The sequence below is a fragment of the Tachysurus vachellii genome, chromosome 15, assembly GCF_030014155.1.
Source record: "Tachysurus vachellii isolate PV-2020 chromosome 15, HZAU_Pvac_v1, whole genome shotgun sequence".
Lineage (NCBI taxonomy): Eukaryota > Metazoa > Chordata > Actinopteri > Siluriformes > Bagridae > Tachysurus > Tachysurus vachellii.
The window spans coordinates 1996185-2015450 of NC_083474.1; the positions used below are offsets into that span (position 1 = coordinate 1996185).

Sequence of the window (19266 nt, forward strand, 5' to 3'; positions counted from 1 at the left end):
TCATTGCAGCTTCTTCTTTCACTGAGGCTAGTTTATTTAGAAATTGACTCAGCATTGCTGATTTGCTTTAGCTAGGTTTGTGTACTGGAACTTGTATGGATTTGTACTGATATTCCTGAATCGTTAAGTAGTCTCTCCTTTTGCTTGCTCGTTGTTGTTGTTAACCTGCGATTGCTTGTTACTTCGTTCTGTTCCACCCCTTGACGTTTCCTGCAGAAAGAGGCGGGGCTTGCAGATTGACATCAGGATGCAGCGGTACTCGCGCCGAAAGTTCTGATTGAGCAGCCCGTATACAATGGCGTTGAGGCACGAGTTGAAATATGCCATAAAATAACTCACGACAAAGAGCCAATCAGGAACCAGCGGTGCCACTCTGGGTGGGTCCACGGCGACAGCTAGGCCAATCAGATTGAGTGGTGCCCAGCAGATGGCGAACAGCACAAAAACGACGAACATGGTAAGGAAATGGCGGACCTCACTTGGCCGAAGCCGGGGCCTCGTGTCGCTAGCCACTCGGCGCCTCACGTTCAGCACAAGAATCCAAATTCGTGCATAGCAGAATGTTACAATACCAATGGGAAACAGGAAGTGAACAGAAACTACAGCAAACGTGTAACCGGCGCTTGCAGTTTGGCTAAAAGTGCAAGAATACACACGAGGATCGTAGGTCAGCGACCCCAGTGCGAGATTGGGCAGTATTGCAAAGCCTGTTAGAGCCCACACCAGTGTGATTAGAGCTAGCGTTCCACGGCTGCTGTACACTTTGATATAAGTGCGGGCATGGCAGATAAAGCAGTAGCGGTTGAGGGCGATAGCTGTGATGTTGAAGACAGAGCCGATGACGCTGGCACCCATAATAAAGCCACTAATTTTACACTCTGTCTCACCAGGCAGCCAGCCAGAGTGCAGCAGAGCATGAAGGACCAGCGGGTACGGGTAACACACCACCAAAAGATCTGCCAGTGCCAGGCTCACCACGAACGCATTACCTGTAACACACACAAAGATTTACAGCGTTGAATCTAACAAACACAAACTGGTACCAACACCGCAATGGTTTTTCTAAATGTTAGCTAATTTTCTAGCGATCTCATATTACACCAGATATATAGCATGAAATATGACTAACTCTGCATCAGTAACATAAACATTAACTAAAATAACTGCTTAGAGTGGAATATGAACATATTACTGGGTTTAGTAGTTTAATAGCCAAACTACTTTATAAGTATTTTATATATGACATGTTTCCATCAAGGGGGCACGGTGGCTTAGTGGTTAGCACGTTCGCCTCACACCTCCAGGGTTGGGGGTTCGATTCCTGCCTCCGCCTTGTGTGTGTGGAGTTTGCATGTTCTCCCCGGTACTCCGGTTTCCTCCCCCGGTCCAAAGACATGCATGGTAGGTTGATTGGCATCTCTGGAAAATTGTCCGTAGTGTGTGATTGTGTGAGTGAATGAGAGTGTGTGTGTGTGTGCCCTGTGATGGGTTGGCACTCCGTCCAGGGTGTATCCTGCCTTGATGCCCGATGACGAGATAGGCACAGGCTCCCCGTGACCCGAGGTCGTGCGGATAAGCGGTAGAAGATGAATGAATGAACAAATGTTTCCATCAGTGTGAAAATGAATTAGATTTTTTATTGATTTGTGATTTTAAATATTTTTGAAAGAAGCATGAAATGAATGATTTATTCTCACTGTGATAATCTACTTCTTTAATAAACGCTGATTAAGGATACAACACAAGCCTCTTGCAGTTGCTCGGAATAGTATTTACTATGAGAGCAATGATTAAATGTCTGTGTGATCGAGCAACGGTGTAGATCTATAACCCAAGGTGTGTGTGTGTGTGTGTGTGTGTGTGTGTGTAAACAACACTGATATGTTCAGACAGAGTTCAACACAAAATTCAATATGAGGGAAATAAACTCAAACACCCCTACACACATATTCCTAAACACACACACACAAATCCCTACACACACACACACACACGTTGTAATTAAACCTTAATTCCTAATTAAATCATTAATGACCTGAGACAAAGGGATGCTTTCTTGCTCTGCTAATGAATTCACACAGACACATTCCATGACTGTTTCTAACACACACTTTTTTCGGGATTAAAAAAAAAAAAAAACAGAACCGTGTAGGAAGAGCCGATTCATCAACAGGAACACACACGGATTTGGCAGCAAGAACGATGAAGCTTAAGTGATTTCCTCTGAGATTTACACACTCAATTTCCTTTGCTCTAATTAGCTAGTGTCATTTAGCTAGCGGAGTAAAAACAAAGTTTTATCAGAACACAGATAATCTAATTAAACAATCCTTTGGTAACTTTTTGGGATCACATTATCAGTGCCATTACAGCACAACATGAACATTAGAGCTGTCTGGGAATTCTTTATCGCTCTATTATTACCTGTAACCTTTTGACCCCTTTCGTATCCCACACACCACGATGCTAAAAAAATTCGAGATCTAAAGCTGGATTCTCCAGGATTCCATCAATTGTTCCTTTTTGCAATTGTTTTCAGAAAGGAACACAAACTCTCTGCAGGTTCGTGACCCTCAACATTTCATCTTTGGATGAAATATTCGGGCAGCTCAGAGAGGTCAGTGATTCTGATGACGCTACAATGTCAGTGAAATTCGATCAAGCGCTGACTGAGGGAAAACATCTCATACACATCAACACATCAACACATACATATGATTTTTTTTGTCCAGACTTTGTTATAGATTTTAATTTTCTGACTTAATGCCGTTCTAAATTTCCAAACATTAGGCTTCCATAAAAAATTTTAAAAAACAACATTACAGAAAAACAAATGTGAAGAAGCAAGTGTGACAAATCAAGTCTCCAGAAGGAATGCAGAATATTAGCTGCTAATTTCAATTAAAAAAATGCAACCTTTGAATAATTTTGTTTTGTAAGGTCATTACACCAAAAACTGACTTTGTTTCATTGATTACAATTTAGTTACTGTTTTAAAATGCATTTATTTTTATATATATTAAGATAGAGTTTGATTATTATTTTGCTTTTTAATGTTGCTTTCAGGGGGGCACGATGGCTTAGTGGTTAGGACGTTCGCCTCACACCTCCAGGGTTGGGGGTTCGAGTCCCACCTCCACCTTGTGTGTGTGGAGTTTGCATGTTCTCCCCCTGCCTCGGGGGTTTCCTCCGGGTACTCCGGTTTCCTCCCCTGGTCCAAAGACATGCATGGTAGGGTGATTGGCATCTCTGGAAAATTGTCCCTAGTTTGTGAGTGAATGAGTGTGTGTGTGTGCCCTGTGATGGGTTGGCACTCCGTCCAGAGTGTATCCTGCCTTGATGCCCGATGACGCCTGAGATAGGCACAGGCTCCCTGTGACCTGAGGTAGTTCGGATAAGCGGTAGAAAATGAGTGAGTGAGTGAGTGAGTGTTGCTTTCAAATGTTTGCAGTAACAGTTACACCGGGAACATTAAGCAAAGAAATGTTAATTAACTGCTTTGATCAAACAGAGATGCGCATTTATAAAAGCATTACGACCAATCAGAACAGTTTTGGGACGGTCAGACAAAACAAAATAATACCTTCACAAATAATTCAGCTTGTCATGTTTGTAAACAAGAAAAGTTGTTCAGACGATCCTCACCTAACCGAGAGTGAAGCATGGTGGTGGGAGCATTGTGTTAGAAAACTGCTAATCATAACAAAGGACATAACATGAAAGATTTAAGAGAGGAAAAAGTGCATTAAAAAGTGAAATATGCACGAAAAGCTACAAATCAAAAGGTTTTGTGTTCAAATCCCACAACTGCTAACCCCTAGGTCCCTGAGCAAGAGCCTTGAGCCCTTAACTCTCAACCGTTCATTTGTGAAAGCAATAAGACGAAAATCTGCCAAATGCTGTAAACGTCAGCTTGGGGGATTGAAGCTAAGAGGAACGAACAGGTAAAGAATTTGAACCACAATGATGCAAGAAGCGAATTAACAACAACACAAGAGTAATGATGATCATTTGTGGCTGCCAAATATGTTTTTCCCTTCAATCAGTTTTTTTTTAATTCATTTTATAAGTCATTTCATTTCATTCATTTATAAGTAATGAAAATCTTTTGTTCATATTTATAAGATTAAAATAAAACGACATTTTGTTCGTATTTTGTACTTAAATTTGAGATTTTTAATACACACAGTAGTGTTTATGAAACGCAAACGCAAACAAAATCAGGTAGACGTGTTCTTTTTCCTTTATTGTATTCATAAAACTTGGGTTATTGTCATGAAACATGAATCCCAAACACACACACACACGCACACACAACACACTCACACACACAATTGAGCATGTGCAGTGTGCTCAATAATCTGTAACGTTTGCAAACTCATCCCGTTGCATTAACAAAATACTGAAAGTCACCTTGTAGGGGAAAAAAAACCCCAACACACACACACACACACACACACACACACACACACACACACAAAATAAGTATCATTCATGTGTACAAAACGAGAAGTAAGTATGATGGACGAGAATGATGAGTCAGAGTGCACACAGTCCTGTCGTCAGATTTGAGATGAAATACCACACACACACACACACACACACACATCATCCTCTCTCTTTTCCTTACACAAATGAAGAGAAATATGATGGATGAGTGCAGCAGCTGTAAGAGGATCAAATGAATAAAAATGTAAATCAAAGGTAAATGTCTCCCTCTCTCTCTCTCTCTCTCTCTCTCTCTCTCTCTCTCTCTCTATCTCTTGCCTTGTAATATTAAATCCTTACGCTTTATTGTCGAGACTATCCTCAGGATTGTGCGTCTCTCTCTCTCTCTCTCTCTCTCTCTCTCTCTCTCTCTGTGTGTGTGTGTCTCTCTCTCTCTGTCTCTCTCTCTCTCTCTATCTCTTGCCTTGTAATATTAAATCCTTACGCTTTACTGTTGAGACTATCATCAGGATTGTTCCTCTCTCTCTCTCTCTCTCTCTCTCTCTCTCTCTCTCTCACTCTCTCTGTCTGTCTGACCTTCTTAAACATCAAAGCATAAATGACCTGATTTTAGTCACAATCCCACTCCATTTCCCCCCCATAATCCTGTACATAACAAACGCAAGAAGACGACAGCGCTCTGCTTCTCCTTCTATATACAGACTCTAGCGGTTTAATATCAGGTGCACAATTACCCATGATTCCATCCAGGTGTCTCTGTAATTCTCTGTAATATTAAAAGAAGTCCATATCGATGAAACTGAACATCGGGTCCTTTTTAAACCGTCTGGAACTGCTCAACAAATTTTAGTGATAAATCAACCTGACGGCATTCATTATTTTACCCATAATTCCATGCAAATGTACTTCTAGTTATATATTTCCACTAGCAAGATAATTCTACTCATAATGTTGAACAACTTTACCAATTATTTCTCCTAATTGTCCTCAAAACTCCACCTAGATTTAATTTCAAACCATAATGCTAGAAAATTGTACCCAAAATCCCACCTAATTGTTCCCATAATCACACCCAACTGTACCTATAATATAGTTCCTCTCAATTTTATCCACAATTTCAGGTTATAACAATCTCCCACTTATCTTCCCATTAGAATTTCCCCATTTTCTCCATAATAACCAACATTACGCTCAGTTGTATCAGAAAGTCGACAGAATTTCTGTCAGCTTTTACTCCACATAACCTCTTATCTGATTTAATGCATTAATTCCTAAAATTATCTACAGGGTGTCTGAAAGCTCAGGAAGCAGCAAGAGTCAAAGAACATAAAGTTAATTTTGCATTTATTATTTATAACGTTCAACATATACGGAGTCAGATATTTGCGCTGTGAATATTCCTACTGGTTTCTAGACACCCTCTTTAATATATCATAATCTTACTGTCCTTCATTCAGTCATCATTCATTCATCTTCTACCGCTTATCCGAACTACCTCGGGTCACGGGGAGCCTGTGCCTATCTCAGGTGCCATCGGGCATCAAGGCAGGATACACCCTGGACGGAGTGCCAACCCATCACAGGGCACACACACTCTCTCATTCACTCACACAAATCACACACTAGGGACAATTTTCCAGAGATGCCAATCAACCTACCATGCATGTCTTTGGACCGGGGGAGGAAACCGGAGTACCCGGAGGAAACCCCCGAGGCACGGGGAGAACATGCAAACTCCACACACACAAGGTGGAGGCGGGAATCGAACCCCCGACCCTGGAGGTGTGAGGCGAACGTGCTAACCACTAAGCCACCGTGCCCCCCTTACTGTACTTATTATTATTATTATTATTATTATTATTATCTATACTATGAATGCACTCAAGTCAATACACAAAGCAGCGCCATCATGGCCTCCCCATTTAGACTAACGCTGGTGCCGTGACCCGGACAGTTCAGGTGGATTAATGTCAGTTCATTCCACCAGGATGACACTGCATCCTTCAAAAGCTCATGGGAACAAGTCACAGTATACTTTGCTATCTTATTTTTTTTATTTTATGTTTTGCCTGCTGGAGGAAGATACGAAAAAAATAATCAAGATGTTAAAGTAGCGGATCACTCTAGCAGAAGACGCCGAAGACAAAACGGATTATGTTTGTCAAGTCTTTAGCCAGGCTATTAGAAGAGACAGTGCAAGAGCTATAAACAATAGAGTCAGCAGTCCCAACACACACACACACACATACACACACAACCAGCTGCTTTCTTCTAACCACAATACCACGTTATGTTAACCCTTCCTTAAGGCCTGAAGGAGTCTGTAATTTGTATTTGTGTACAATTCAGAGTCTGATATTTTTTTTTGGATATTCCACAAACCTTCCCATAGGTCTGCTCACCCATACAGTATTGAGTTTTCTTCTAGGATTTGCTTTCCTTCAGCTACAAAGAGCTTTAGTGAGATCAGAATCTGATGTTGAGATGTTGATGAGACTGCAGTTCCAGTTCATTCCAAAGGTGTTCAGTGTTCACTGAGTCAGAGTCAGGGCTCTGCTAAGGACAGTCGAGTTCTCCCACTCTAACCTTCACCTCAACACCATGTCTGCTTTGTGCACAGAGGCATTGTCATGTTGTGAAGACAAACTGTACACTACAGCACACCAAGACATTCTAGATAATTTCACGCTTCCAATTTTTTTTGCCAACAGGACCAGAGCATCAGGGTGCACAAACTTTTGCCCATTCCATCTTTAAACAGAAAGAAGACAAAGCAGTTACTTATTAGAAGTCTTCTACATAATGAGTGTAATGAAAGACGAAGTGAAGGGAATTTACTCAGCTGCCACCTGGTGGTCATTGTTATGAACTCACAGCATTAACCTACAGCTTTATACATCACACGGAATCTTCTTCTTAAAGTCCAGAACGAGTTCGTTTTCAGTTTGCTCCACCTTTTAAAAAGTATTCAGTTCTTTTTTTACTTTTTATTTGTTATTACTGAATTTAAGGTGAATTTACCCATAATTCCACTTGAGTTTACCCGTAATCCAATCACAACAATAATCCACGTTTTTGCTCATAATTCCTTCAATAAAAACGGTGATTGATGATTATGTCAGAAACACGGCACTTAACCGTCTTAACCGTCTGCCACAGTCGCTCTAACTAAAACTAACTCCACAATTCGTCACACAGTCATAGTCACATGTCTCACACACACACACACACACACACACACACACCCCTTTCATGTTTTATAGCTGAGCAGTGAAAGATTGGGCACTTTTAACACACGCAAACACACAAACACTTCTTTCATGGTTCTATAGTCCCAGGATTACACACTCACTCATTATCCGAACTACCTCGGGTCACGGGGAGCCTGTGCCTATCTCAGGCGTCATCGGGCATCAAGGCAGGATACACCCTGGACGGAGTGCCAACCAATCGCAGGGCACACACACACTCTCATTCACTCAAACGATTTTCTCTCAGTCATTTTCTACCGCTTATCCGAACTACCTTGGGTCACGGGGAGCCTGTCACTACATAAAGCAGAGTCATCGCTGCTGTCCCGTTATGACTAACGTTGGTGCCGTGACCCGGATCCTTCAGGGGGATTGATGTCAGTTGTGTGTCACGATGGCACTGTATACTTCAATAGTTCAAGGGGACATCCCAGAGCTTTTAGATTTTCTCTCACTCTCTCACTCATTTTCTACCGCTTATCCGAACTACCTCGGGTCACGGGGAGCCTGTGCCTATCTCAGGCGTCATCGGGCATCAAGGTAGGATACACCCTGGACGGAGTGCCAACCCATCACAGGGCACACACACACACACACACACACACACACACTCTCATTCACTCACACAATCACACACTACAGACAATTTTCCAGAGATGCCAATCAACCTACCATGCATGTCTTTGGACCGGGGGAGGAAACCGGAGTACCCGGAGGAAACCCCCGAGGTGCAGGGAGAACATGCAAACTCCACACACACAAGGTGGAGGCGGGAATCGAACCCCTGACCCTGGAGGTGTGAGGCGAACGTGCTAACCACTAAGCCACTAAGCCACCATGCCCCCCCTTATATTTTGCCTGCTGGAGAAAAATACAGAAACTGTCTACATAGAGACAGAAGTCTGAAACACACACACACACACACACACACATATCAGTCGCAGCAGCCATTAAACTAACAGGCTCACATTCAGAAACAGAATTTGTAGGTGAAGACAAACAAACCCTCAACAGTAAGCCTTAGGATGTTCAGCCAGTGCTGAATTAGATAGAATCAAAGCTATAAATGCATTTTATGTTCCTGTCATCATAAATGTGATATCTGGAGAAAAGAGCTTCTAGTTTACTGTAGAGGTCATCAGATACACAAAAAAAAAAACTCACACACATCTGAACTTATGATCCTTGTGGTGTTCGGGATTAACTGCGCTGTCCTTGAAAAATTGACGGGTCCTGACCAGGAGGAGAGATGAAGAAACACACACTGCGCAGCTCAGCCAGAAAAATATCACTGTGTAGTTGAGGAGCAAAACACTAAATCTTTCATAACCTGGCACACGGGTTGTGAAGTGAAGTCTGTAAAAAAAAAAGAGCCCTTGCTGAGGTGGACCAGGTTCCCAACGAAGCCCACGATTGCTGGAAAAGTGGCAGCAGAATCACAAGCGGTGCAATTTGTCCATTCAACGGCCTGAAAAGAAATCTCCTGATGTTTTCTCTAAAAGAATTCCAGTAAAGTCAGAAACAAGGACAAGACCCCAAAATGATTCTTAGTCCCTCCAGAATTTCGCTGAAATAAATAAAAAGGAGCTCAGAATTGTTTTTAAACGGCTGAAGATTTCCAAACTCGCATTCAAGCCAAAGATTTCTTCCATTCACGTGTGTGTTGGAGATGAGTCCGGCTCTCACATAAAGTCATTACACACTGTATTTGTCTTCACTAGTAGGAGTTTGTGCTTTCCACAGTTAGATTTCCACAAGAAAACAAAAATGCACCAAAAAAAAAGCCATTGCGACATCAAGCAGAATAAAAACTCAGTGAAATACTTGAGGGACTGAATCCTGATTCCTTCTGTAACAAATACAACAGCAAAGAAACACCCTACAAATCAGAAGGAAGACTGAGAAGGAGCACTGAGTTTCGATAATGACTTCATGAGATCTCACTGACTATCAACCTAAGATGGAACAGGGGGACACGGTGGCTTAGTGGTTAGCACGTTCGCCTCACACCTCCAGGATTGGGGGTTCGATTCCCGCCTCCACCTTGTGTGTGTGGAGTTTGCATGTTCTCCCCGTGCCTCGGGGGTTTCCTCCAGGTACTCCGGTTTCCTCCCCCGGTCCAAAGACATGCATGGTAGGTTGATTGGCATCTCTGGAAAATTGTCCGTAGTGTGTGATTGCGTGAGTGAATGAGAGTGTGTGTGTGCCCTGCGATGGGTTGGCACTCCGTCCAGGGTGTATCCTGCCTTGATGCCCGATGACGCCTGAGATAGGCACAGGCTCCCCGTGACCCGAGGTAGTTCGGATAAGCGGTAGAAAATGAATGAATAACATGGAACAAGTTCAATAATCATTAATGTCATGTGGCACTAAAGATGTATTCTTAATAAGAACCTGAACCATCTGCAAGTCATCTGCTAACCATCTGCTAACTTCGCTACACAAAAAAAGACACTGAAGACTCAACTCAGAGTGACGTGACCCGAATTTCCTCAGTAAAAACTGAAACATATCAAATAACCAAGTTTAACGTGTTATATAAATGTATTGGCTTAATTGCACACGTTTCTGTAGCTAGAGGACTACAAAAACGCTTACAAGTCATTAGACAACAAACTGTAGATATAGAACATCAACGAGATGAAGTCTGGTTCTTCAGCCATTTTTTTTTTGAGCTGAGAGGCTTCAGTAAATATCAGGTCATATACAGTAAGAGAATGTAGCGAGAGTTGATAGCGAAAAAGCAAGTGGTGAATCCAAACAGTATCCTGTAGATCATCAGCTACCTGCTTATTCAGTCTGAGGAAGCTCACGTCTTCCTCACGTACAGTATACCCCTTTTCCACCAAAAAGAACCGGGTGCTGGTTCAGAGCTAGTGCTGGTGCTGATTCAAAGTTGGTTCCACTGGTGAACCTTCTAAGAACCGGTTTGTCTTTCCATCGGTTAGAGAGCATCACAGAGCCGAGTCTGACGTCACTGTATACGTGTCACGTTACACAGCAACGTTAGCGCAGCAGCGACAAACACAAACACAACATCAACAATGGCGGATGTTGCTTTACTGTTAATGCTCATGGCTTTGTGAACCTACATTAACACCCAAACGGCGCAAATCCGACGTGTACGTGCAGCTCCATGTAATCTGTATAAACGGAGTTTGTAACCGAGAAAGTACATAACGTTATTTTATCATTAACACAGAAAAAAATTAGCCTTAGCATGTGCTTTGGCTGTCGAAAAAGAAAGAACTGGTTCTAAATTAGGCTCCGAACCAGCACTCAAACTGCCTCGGTGGAAAAGGGGCACAAGAGGCTTCAGAAGTCAGTTCCTGAGATTTCTGGGAAGAAGAAAACAGACCCTTTTTTGAAGGGATTAGATCATTCAAGAAGTCAAAGGCTATTGAGGGAAATATGAATCTACCCAGAGGCAAAAGAAGGAGGAAGAATAGGTAGAATTAGGAGAAGATGAAGGAGAAAAGGGAGATGAAGGCCAGACAGGATGGAATAGTATTCACTGTGGAGAACTCTAAACACTTTAAATCCAGACCAGTTCAGACATCAGACACAGTCTTTGAAACCATTCCTGATATAATTGTACCTCAGGGCTACCAGTGAGTCAGGCAGGTTGTAAGGAGTACGTAAAGAAGACCACATGTGCTGGTAGAGCGGTCAGGACAAGGCTAGTCAGGTGCCAGTTCATCAGACTGTTCATCCTTAAAGGGTTTATAAAGCCAGTCAGTAATTGCTGTGTTTTGTTGCGTTCCAACACAATTAACCTTGAGAATGTCTACATAAAGGAGCAGTATGTGCTCTGAATGGTAGATTGGGACTGTATCAGGTTTTAAAGGTCTGATCACTCTTAAGCCCTATTCGGACGGGATTAGTTTTACGTGGGGACGTGGGGGTAAAGTAATTATTACCAGAGCTTCTCTGTGAATTTAGTCCCGTCCGAATGTGCCATCTCGGTAATCATTACGGACAATGTCAGTAAAGATTACGGCAACTTTTACCTTCTGTAAAAAGGTCCGGAAAAATGACCTCAGGTAATACTAATCCCGTCCGAATAGACCCGCTGTAAATATGTACGGTAAAATTCCATCATTTCCTGTTTAAAAGTAGTTTTTGGCGCGTTTTGCAAGCATGGAGGCGCCATGTTGTCTGTTTTTGCGCACGTGATAACAGGAAGCAACGTCATACGCACATGACGACAAGGAGGTTACTGTGGTGCGTAAAGCGAGTTACCCCTCCCACTTCTGTTAGTTTTACTGAGATGTCTTGTCCCGTGCGAATTGGCCAATTAATATTACAGACGTCCTGAGGTAAAATTGCATTACTCCACGTCCCCACGTAAAACTAATCCCGTCCGAATAGGGCTTTAGATTCTTCTTACACTTCATCCAAGGTAGAGTAGCATCAACTGCTGATGGATTTCTGACTACAGCCCAGACTGGGTTTTAGGTCCTTCACACACAACTTCATATACACTGGACAACCTTGTAGCTTGTTATACATGTCATGTTCTTCCAAAATTATTAGTTGGAAACCATATAACCACAAAACCACATGGAGTTGGTCCCCACTTTGTTGCTATACCAGTCTCTGCTCTTCTAGGAAATCTTGAAGATGTAGGACGGGAAGGATGCGTTCCGATTCATCTCCAGCAGGGTTGAGGTCACGGCTCTGTGAAGGTCACAAGTTCTTCCACACCAACATCTATGCTTTGATGGATTTTGTTTTTGTGCACTGATGAAGGAACAGGTTAGGGGTTAGTCCTGTCAGTCCCAGTGAAAAGATATTCTAGAGAATTGCCCCAATTCTAATGCTGCTTATTCCTCATCACAGAAATGAACCCAAACTCAGAAAACAAACTCTGCGGTATTCGGAGGAGACAGGGATTTGTTTACCGAAACGTGTCCTGTGACATCCGGGCCGAAGCCGTGTCTTCCCTTCGCACGTGTCTGACGTGAACACAGCTCTCACACAGTGTCATTACACATTTGTTTTCACTGAGAAAAATTTAAAAGAATCCTGAGCTTGCGATTTCACCGATTCAAGTAGATTTCCATAGAATCCTGGAGAGACTGATTAATAAAAAAAAAAAGGAAAAAGAAGAAGAAAAAGCTTACGTAAAAGCTTGCCTTTCCCAGCGCAGTTACAATTAATTGTGAACTGTGCTGCTTCTCTTGTCTACTATAGTGTGTGTGTTATTGTGTATTTTTACAATTAATTATGATTTTTATTTATTAAGTTAATATCATTCTTATCTCTCGCGCTCTCTCTCTCTCTCACACACACACACACTTTTCACATTATCCTTTAAACTACTTAAAACGCATGTAAAGACAACTCAATCAATCAATCATTTTCTACCGCTTATCCGAACTACCTCGGGTCACAGGGAGCCTGTGCCTATCTCAGGCATCATCGGGCATCAAGGCAGGATACACCCTGGACGGAGTTCCAACCCATCGCAGGGTGCACACACACACACACACACACACACTCCCATACACTCACGCACTCAAACACTACGGACAATTTTCCAGAGATGCCAATCAACCTACCATGCATGTCTTTGGACCGGGGGAGGAAACCGGAGTACCCGGAGGAAACCCCCGAGGCACGGGGAGAACATGCAAACTCCACACACACAAGGCGGAGGCGGGAATCGAACCTCCAACCCTGGATGTGTGAGGCGAACGTGCTAACCACTAAGCCACTAAGCCACCGTGACCCCTGTAAAGACAACTATATACCTAATATTTATGCTTCTTAAAACTTGTACAGTGCAGAATATGCAGCTGAAGAGCGTTGATGTGAAGCTGATTACAACTTCTTGCAATAAATAACAATCGCATATTTAATATTCCATCACGTGAATGTCTTCATTATTATTCTAGCAGTAAAAGAATATATATTCTGAATATAAAAGAAATATCCATGCATAAATTTTACACACACTGCATTATCACGACTCATAATTTTACTCAAATCTCAACCTGATCCTACCTGTAATTCAGCTGCATGCTAAATTTATTTCCACTATATTTTACACACTCTGCAGTACTGTATTCTAATCCAAGATGCTTGACTGTATTTATAATCACAAAAAAAATTCTCTCTTTTTCAGATTGTATTGGAAGTAAATTTCTCTGATTAGATTTCTTAGAGGAAAAAAAGCGGTACTAAAGGTACTAGCTTTCCTGAGAAATGGGCAGGAATTTATTATTAGAGTAAATAAAAAAAATAATAAAATAAGTAAAGCTCCTTGTCCTTATTACAGAACAAGGACCAGTTCGGTTTAGTACCCTTTTGTTCCGAGTGTGTTTTCTTTCATGTCACTCGTCCTTCCGCTACGTTAAACGACAGATTTGAAAACAGCTGTAGTTTAATTCCTGTCTAAGCAGAAGCACACTCCAATTTTAAATAAAGGACGGATTAAACTTTAATCAAACGTAAAATAAGCACTGCATATTAATTAACTACTTAAACACAAAAACGTGTGCAGGAAAAAGATGCATATTAAAATATACGATAATGCAACGATATTCAAGTTCATTTATTTACACTGTCAATTAAAAATTCACTCGGGAAGTTTGTGTGTATAAAATGCTGCCATCCGGAGAACCCAGCAGCAGCAACAACAACAACAACAACAATAAAAATAATAATAACAACAATAATAATAACAACAAAAATAACAACAATAACAACAACAATAATAATAGTAATAATAATAATAATAATAGTAAGAATAATAATAATAATAATAATAATAATAGTAAGAATAATAATAATAATAATAATAATAATAATAATCTCGTGTTTTATTCATTGTAAAATCAGTAAAACGTGTTTACTATTTTCATGACAAGCTGAAACAGTGTGCAGTCGTTGTTGCCTGGGCACGTGGATGAAAATCGTTGTGCACTAGAAGCGCGGTTGTTGGTCAAAGCAATGAGACTTGAACGCATGACGACTTAAATAACGATCACACACACACACACACACACACACACACACACACACACACACACACACACACACACACACACACACCCTTGTGCCTTGTCCTCTATGCTCACACACTCACCTGCGTTCCTCAGTTTTCGGTTCCTGAGCACGGACACGATGACCAGCGCGTTTCCCAACACGTCCACCACGCTAGTGAAAATCAACACGCTCGCGAGCACAGCGACTTGCCATGTCGGTCCCGGTCGCGTGCCTTCGGCTGCCACCTCGGCGCCCCACGCGCGACCCTGCACCGCTTCTGTCCGGTTTCTAATGAGCGCATCATCCTCGGGCATGTCGGAAATCTCCGTTCATTCAGACGCGCGCTCTCTGCGCCATGCCTTCACACACACGCACACGCACACACACACACACTCACACACACACACACACACACACACACACACACACACACACACACACACACACACACACACACCAAGCAAACCAGCCCAGCACTGCGCTGATCAGCCGAAGTTTGTTGAAAAGTCACTTGTTTACGCCCTCGCGTTGATCCACCGGCCCGGTTGCTAAGTGCCTCGCGCGCTCGTCCAGATGCCGTCCACAGACAGGCGGGTGCCGAATCGAGTCGCGCGCGCGTGGATCTGCCGGTGCTCCGCCCCCTTTCTTATTTGCATACAGAGCTTCTGTTACCTCTATTAGGAAAGGGAGGTGCGCGCGCGCTTCTGTATGTGCGCGGTAAATATCGGCCTGCATGATGTACAGCTCTCATATGGCACATTAACACACACACACACCACACAAACGCTACACACACACACAGAGGGAGTTTGTAGTCCACGATGTATTAAACAAGCACCAAAGACTTTAATAAAAATAAAAAAAAGCAAACTTGTTCAATTCCTGTTTTACCAAAATGATTCCAGCTCGTGCTGTTTGTTATATTAATGTGGCTTGAACTCAGAACTCAATTACAAGTCACATACTGGAGTTGGAACAATGAGAGAGAGAGAGAGAGAGAGAGAGAGAGAGAGAGTGTGGTGTGTGTGTGTGTGTATTGTGGGTTTGTGCAGGTGCGTGTGTGTGGTGTGTGTGTCGTGTGGGTTTGTGTGTGCGTGTATGTGGTGTGTGCTTGGTGTGTGTTTGTGTGGGTTTGTGTAGGTGCGTGTGTGCATGTGTGTGTGCGTGTGGGTTTGTGTAGGTGCGTGTGTGTGGTGTGTGTGTATGTGGTGTGTGTGTTTGGTGTGTGTTTGTGTGGTGTGTGTGCATGTGTGTGTGTGTGTGGTGTGTGTGTGTGTGTGTGTGTGTGTGGTGTGTGCTTGTGTGGTGTGTGTGTGTGTGCGTGCGTGTGTGTGCATGTGTGTGTGTGTGTGTGTGTGTAGGTGCGTGTGGGTGTGTGTGCATGTATGTGGTGTGAGTGCTTGGTGTGTGTTTGTGTGGTGTGTGTGTGCATGTGTGTGTGTGTGTGGTGTGTGTGTGTGTGTGTGTGTGGTGTGTGTGCTTGGTGTGTGTTTGTGTGGTGTGTGTGTGCATGTGTGTGTGTGTGTGTGGTGTGTGGTGTGTGCTTGTGTGGTGTGTGTGTGTGTGTGTGCATGTGTGTGCATGTGTGTGTGTGTGTAGGTGCGTGTGGGTGTGTGTGTGCATGTATGTGGTGTGTGTGCTTGGTGTGTGTTTGTGTGGTGTGTATGTGTGTGTGTGTGATTAATGTTTCACACTGAGAACACTGCCTCACTAATAAACATGTAAGTAAACCAGTAGCGTAAAATCTAAAGAAAACCAATAAAGCCTAAATATGACACGAGTCTTAACTCATATTCAGACTGGATTAGTTTTACATGAGAAGTGAAGTCATTCTTAATGGAGTGTCTCTGTGATCTTAATCCTGTTTCAATACTTCATATCAGTCATTTTCACCATCTGTGTGTTTTTGTGTGTACTCAGGTGATATATTTATCCTAGTGATATATTCTATCATATCTGAGTATAAAAAAACCCAAAATAACATTTTTTTTGAAGGGGAAGTGAACCAGAGCTGAACCTTTGACAGGACATACAACGTTGTGTCTTATCTGTTTTGGGTGAAGCTTCAACGGTTCCAGTTAGTGCTGAGGAAATGGAGCACAAGATGGGATTTCTGGTGCATGTCCCTGTCATGTGTAGTTTGCATAACTTTTATTTATTTATTTTATTATTAAGGGTAGTGTGTAGTGTAACTGTTTTTATTGAGGTCCTGATGTACCTTTGAAATGATGCTAGAGAAGCCAGGTAGGTTGGCAGCCATGTTGTCATGAACACAACACAAGATAACACCAAACGTGAGTGGGATTGATTTGGGAGAAATAAAGACACAGTGCAGAGAGAGAATAATGTTATATTTTTCTCTTTATCGCAGTGAGCCAACATGCGCCCCATGACGCCTCTTCTGACAAACAGTAGTCACAGTGCGAGCGAAAAAGCGCCCCGCTCAGATCCAGGTGTTTGATTCCCTTTAGAACCATCAGACATGCTCAAACAATGACAACATGATGTTGGATGGAGTGTGAATGTGGGCGGCCTCTGGTTTGTGTGCTCCAGCGCACGGGTTCGTTAGTGGACTGTGTTATATAAGCGCATGTCTGGATTCTGTGGCAGTGCGAGGTTTCTCGCTCTTTCTCTCTGTCTGTTCTTTGATGTCAGATTGTCGAAAACCCCCAGAGATGAGTAGAGAGAGAGCGAAAGAGAGAGAGAGAGAAAGAGAGAGAGTGCGAGAGAGAAAAAGGGTGGAGGAGAAAAAGAGAGAAAAGGCAAGGGCGTTGTTTTGTTGTGTTACCACACGACATATTTGTGCAGTTTATGGTATTGAAGAATGCTGAAATTGATCTTCACTAACAGAACAAAGAACGAGGTAATCATTTAATCCTGGTCAAGGTGACAGTGGCTCCAGGAGGTCTATCCTGGGAACACTGGATGTGATGATGGTCCACACGCTGAATCGCACAAATTCATACTTATTAACACCTAGTGGGAAATTTAGAGTCTAGCCAATCCACCTGCTAGAAAGGTTTGGGGAGGTTGGAGGAAACCAGAGAACCCTTGAGGAAACCTGGTCTTCTGGTCAGGGAGAATGTCTGAATCTCACAGATGAACCCTAAGCTTAGACGCTGGAGATGTGAGGCTACACCACGGACCGATTAGAAGGCTAAAGACTGCAAACAAGCAAGTGCTTTTGACTCTGCCAGACATCCGATGAACTAATTTCCAGCATGTCCAATTCACTTACATGAATATTTGCATTTAGTGCTGGCATACAAGGGTGCTTACAGATACCCTGCTGCCTCAAAATGACCAGTTTATTACAGAAAGGAGAAAGGAGGCGATGATCTGGTGCCTCCCAGGTCTGTTTACCTGAGAGTGGATAAGTATTAGCACCAGTTGGTGCAACGTGTTTTAACTAGGCTTCCAGCTTTAACAATTGAGCCAGGCAAGCGCTAGTGGAAGTGACTGTCGGCTGGTGGGTCAAGGTACATGCGTTTGCGTGCTCTGGGGAGCACAGCTACAGTAGTGTGGAAAAGTGTTTGCACGTTTTCACATTTTAATGTTTCAGATCACCATCAAATTTAAATATTAGTCAACGATAACGCAAGTAAACACAACAAGTACTTTTTAAATAAAGGTTTTTATTATTAATGGCGGGGGGCACGGTGGCTTAGTGGTTAGCACGTTCGCCTCACACCTCCGGGGTCGGGGTTCGATTCCCGCCTCCACCTTGTGTGTGTGGAGTTTGCATGTTTCCTCCGGGTACTCCGGTTTCCTCCCCCGGTCCAAAGATATGCATGGTAGGTTGATTGGCATCTCTGGAAAATTGTCCGGTGTGTGTGTGTGTGTGTGTGTGTGTGTGTGTGTGTGTGTGTGTGTGTGTGTGTGCCCTGCGATGCGTTGGCACTCCGTCCAGGGTGTATCCTGCCTTGATGCCCGATGACGCCTGAGATAGGCACAGGCTCCCCGTGACCTGAGGTAGTTCGGATAAGTGGTAGAGAATGAGTGAGTGAGTGAGTGTTGCTTTCCAGTGTTTGCAGTAACAGTTACACAGGGAACATTAAGCAAAGAAATGTTAAAGTAGAAGATGAATGAATTATTAATGGAATCCAAACACACATGGTCCTGTGTGAAAAAATGTTTGCCCCTACTGTTAACACTTAAGTGTGGTTTATTACACCTGAGTTTAATTTCTCTAGCCACACCCAGGCCTGATTACTGCCACACCTGCTTGCAATCAAGAAATCACTTAAATAAGACCTGACTGACAAAGTGACCAAAAGATCATCATGCTGAGATCCAAAGAAATTCAGGAACATAATTGAGATCTATCAGTCTGGAAAAGGTTATAAAGCCATTTCTAAAGCCCTTTGTAACTCCAGCGGACCACAGCGAGAGCCGTTATACACAAATGGTGAAAACATGGAACAGTGGTGAACCTTCCCATGAGTCCCCGGCCGACCAAAATTACCCCAAGAGCGCAGCAACGACTCATCTAAGATATCACAAAAGACCCCACAACAACATCCAAAGAACTGCAGGCCTCAATTGCCTCAGTTAAGGTCAGAGTTCATGACTC

At 42.9% G+C, this 19266-nt stretch overlaps 1 protein-coding gene across 2 annotated transcripts; it reads right to left on the reverse strand.

The window, feature by feature from the left end:
* Positions 1-83: 83 nt before the first annotated feature.
* On the reverse strand, positions 84-15007 carry mtnr1ba (melatonin receptor type 1Ba). Of its 2 annotated transcripts, XM_060887786.1 has the most exons (3): positions 14959-15007; positions 14794-14925; positions 84-989 (listed from the first exon to the last, which is right to left on the reverse strand). In XM_060887786.1, exons 1-3 carry the CDS (start codon positions 15005-15007, stop codon positions 124-126), a joined length of 1047 nt encoding a protein of 348 aa, XP_060743769.1. In that variant the 3' UTR covers positions 84-123. The 2 variants fall into 2 exon arrangements, with proteins under 2 accessions (XP_060743769.1, XP_060743768.1); XM_060887785.1 differs by having other exon boundaries at positions 14794-15007.
* Positions 15008-19266: the final 4259 nt, after the last annotated feature.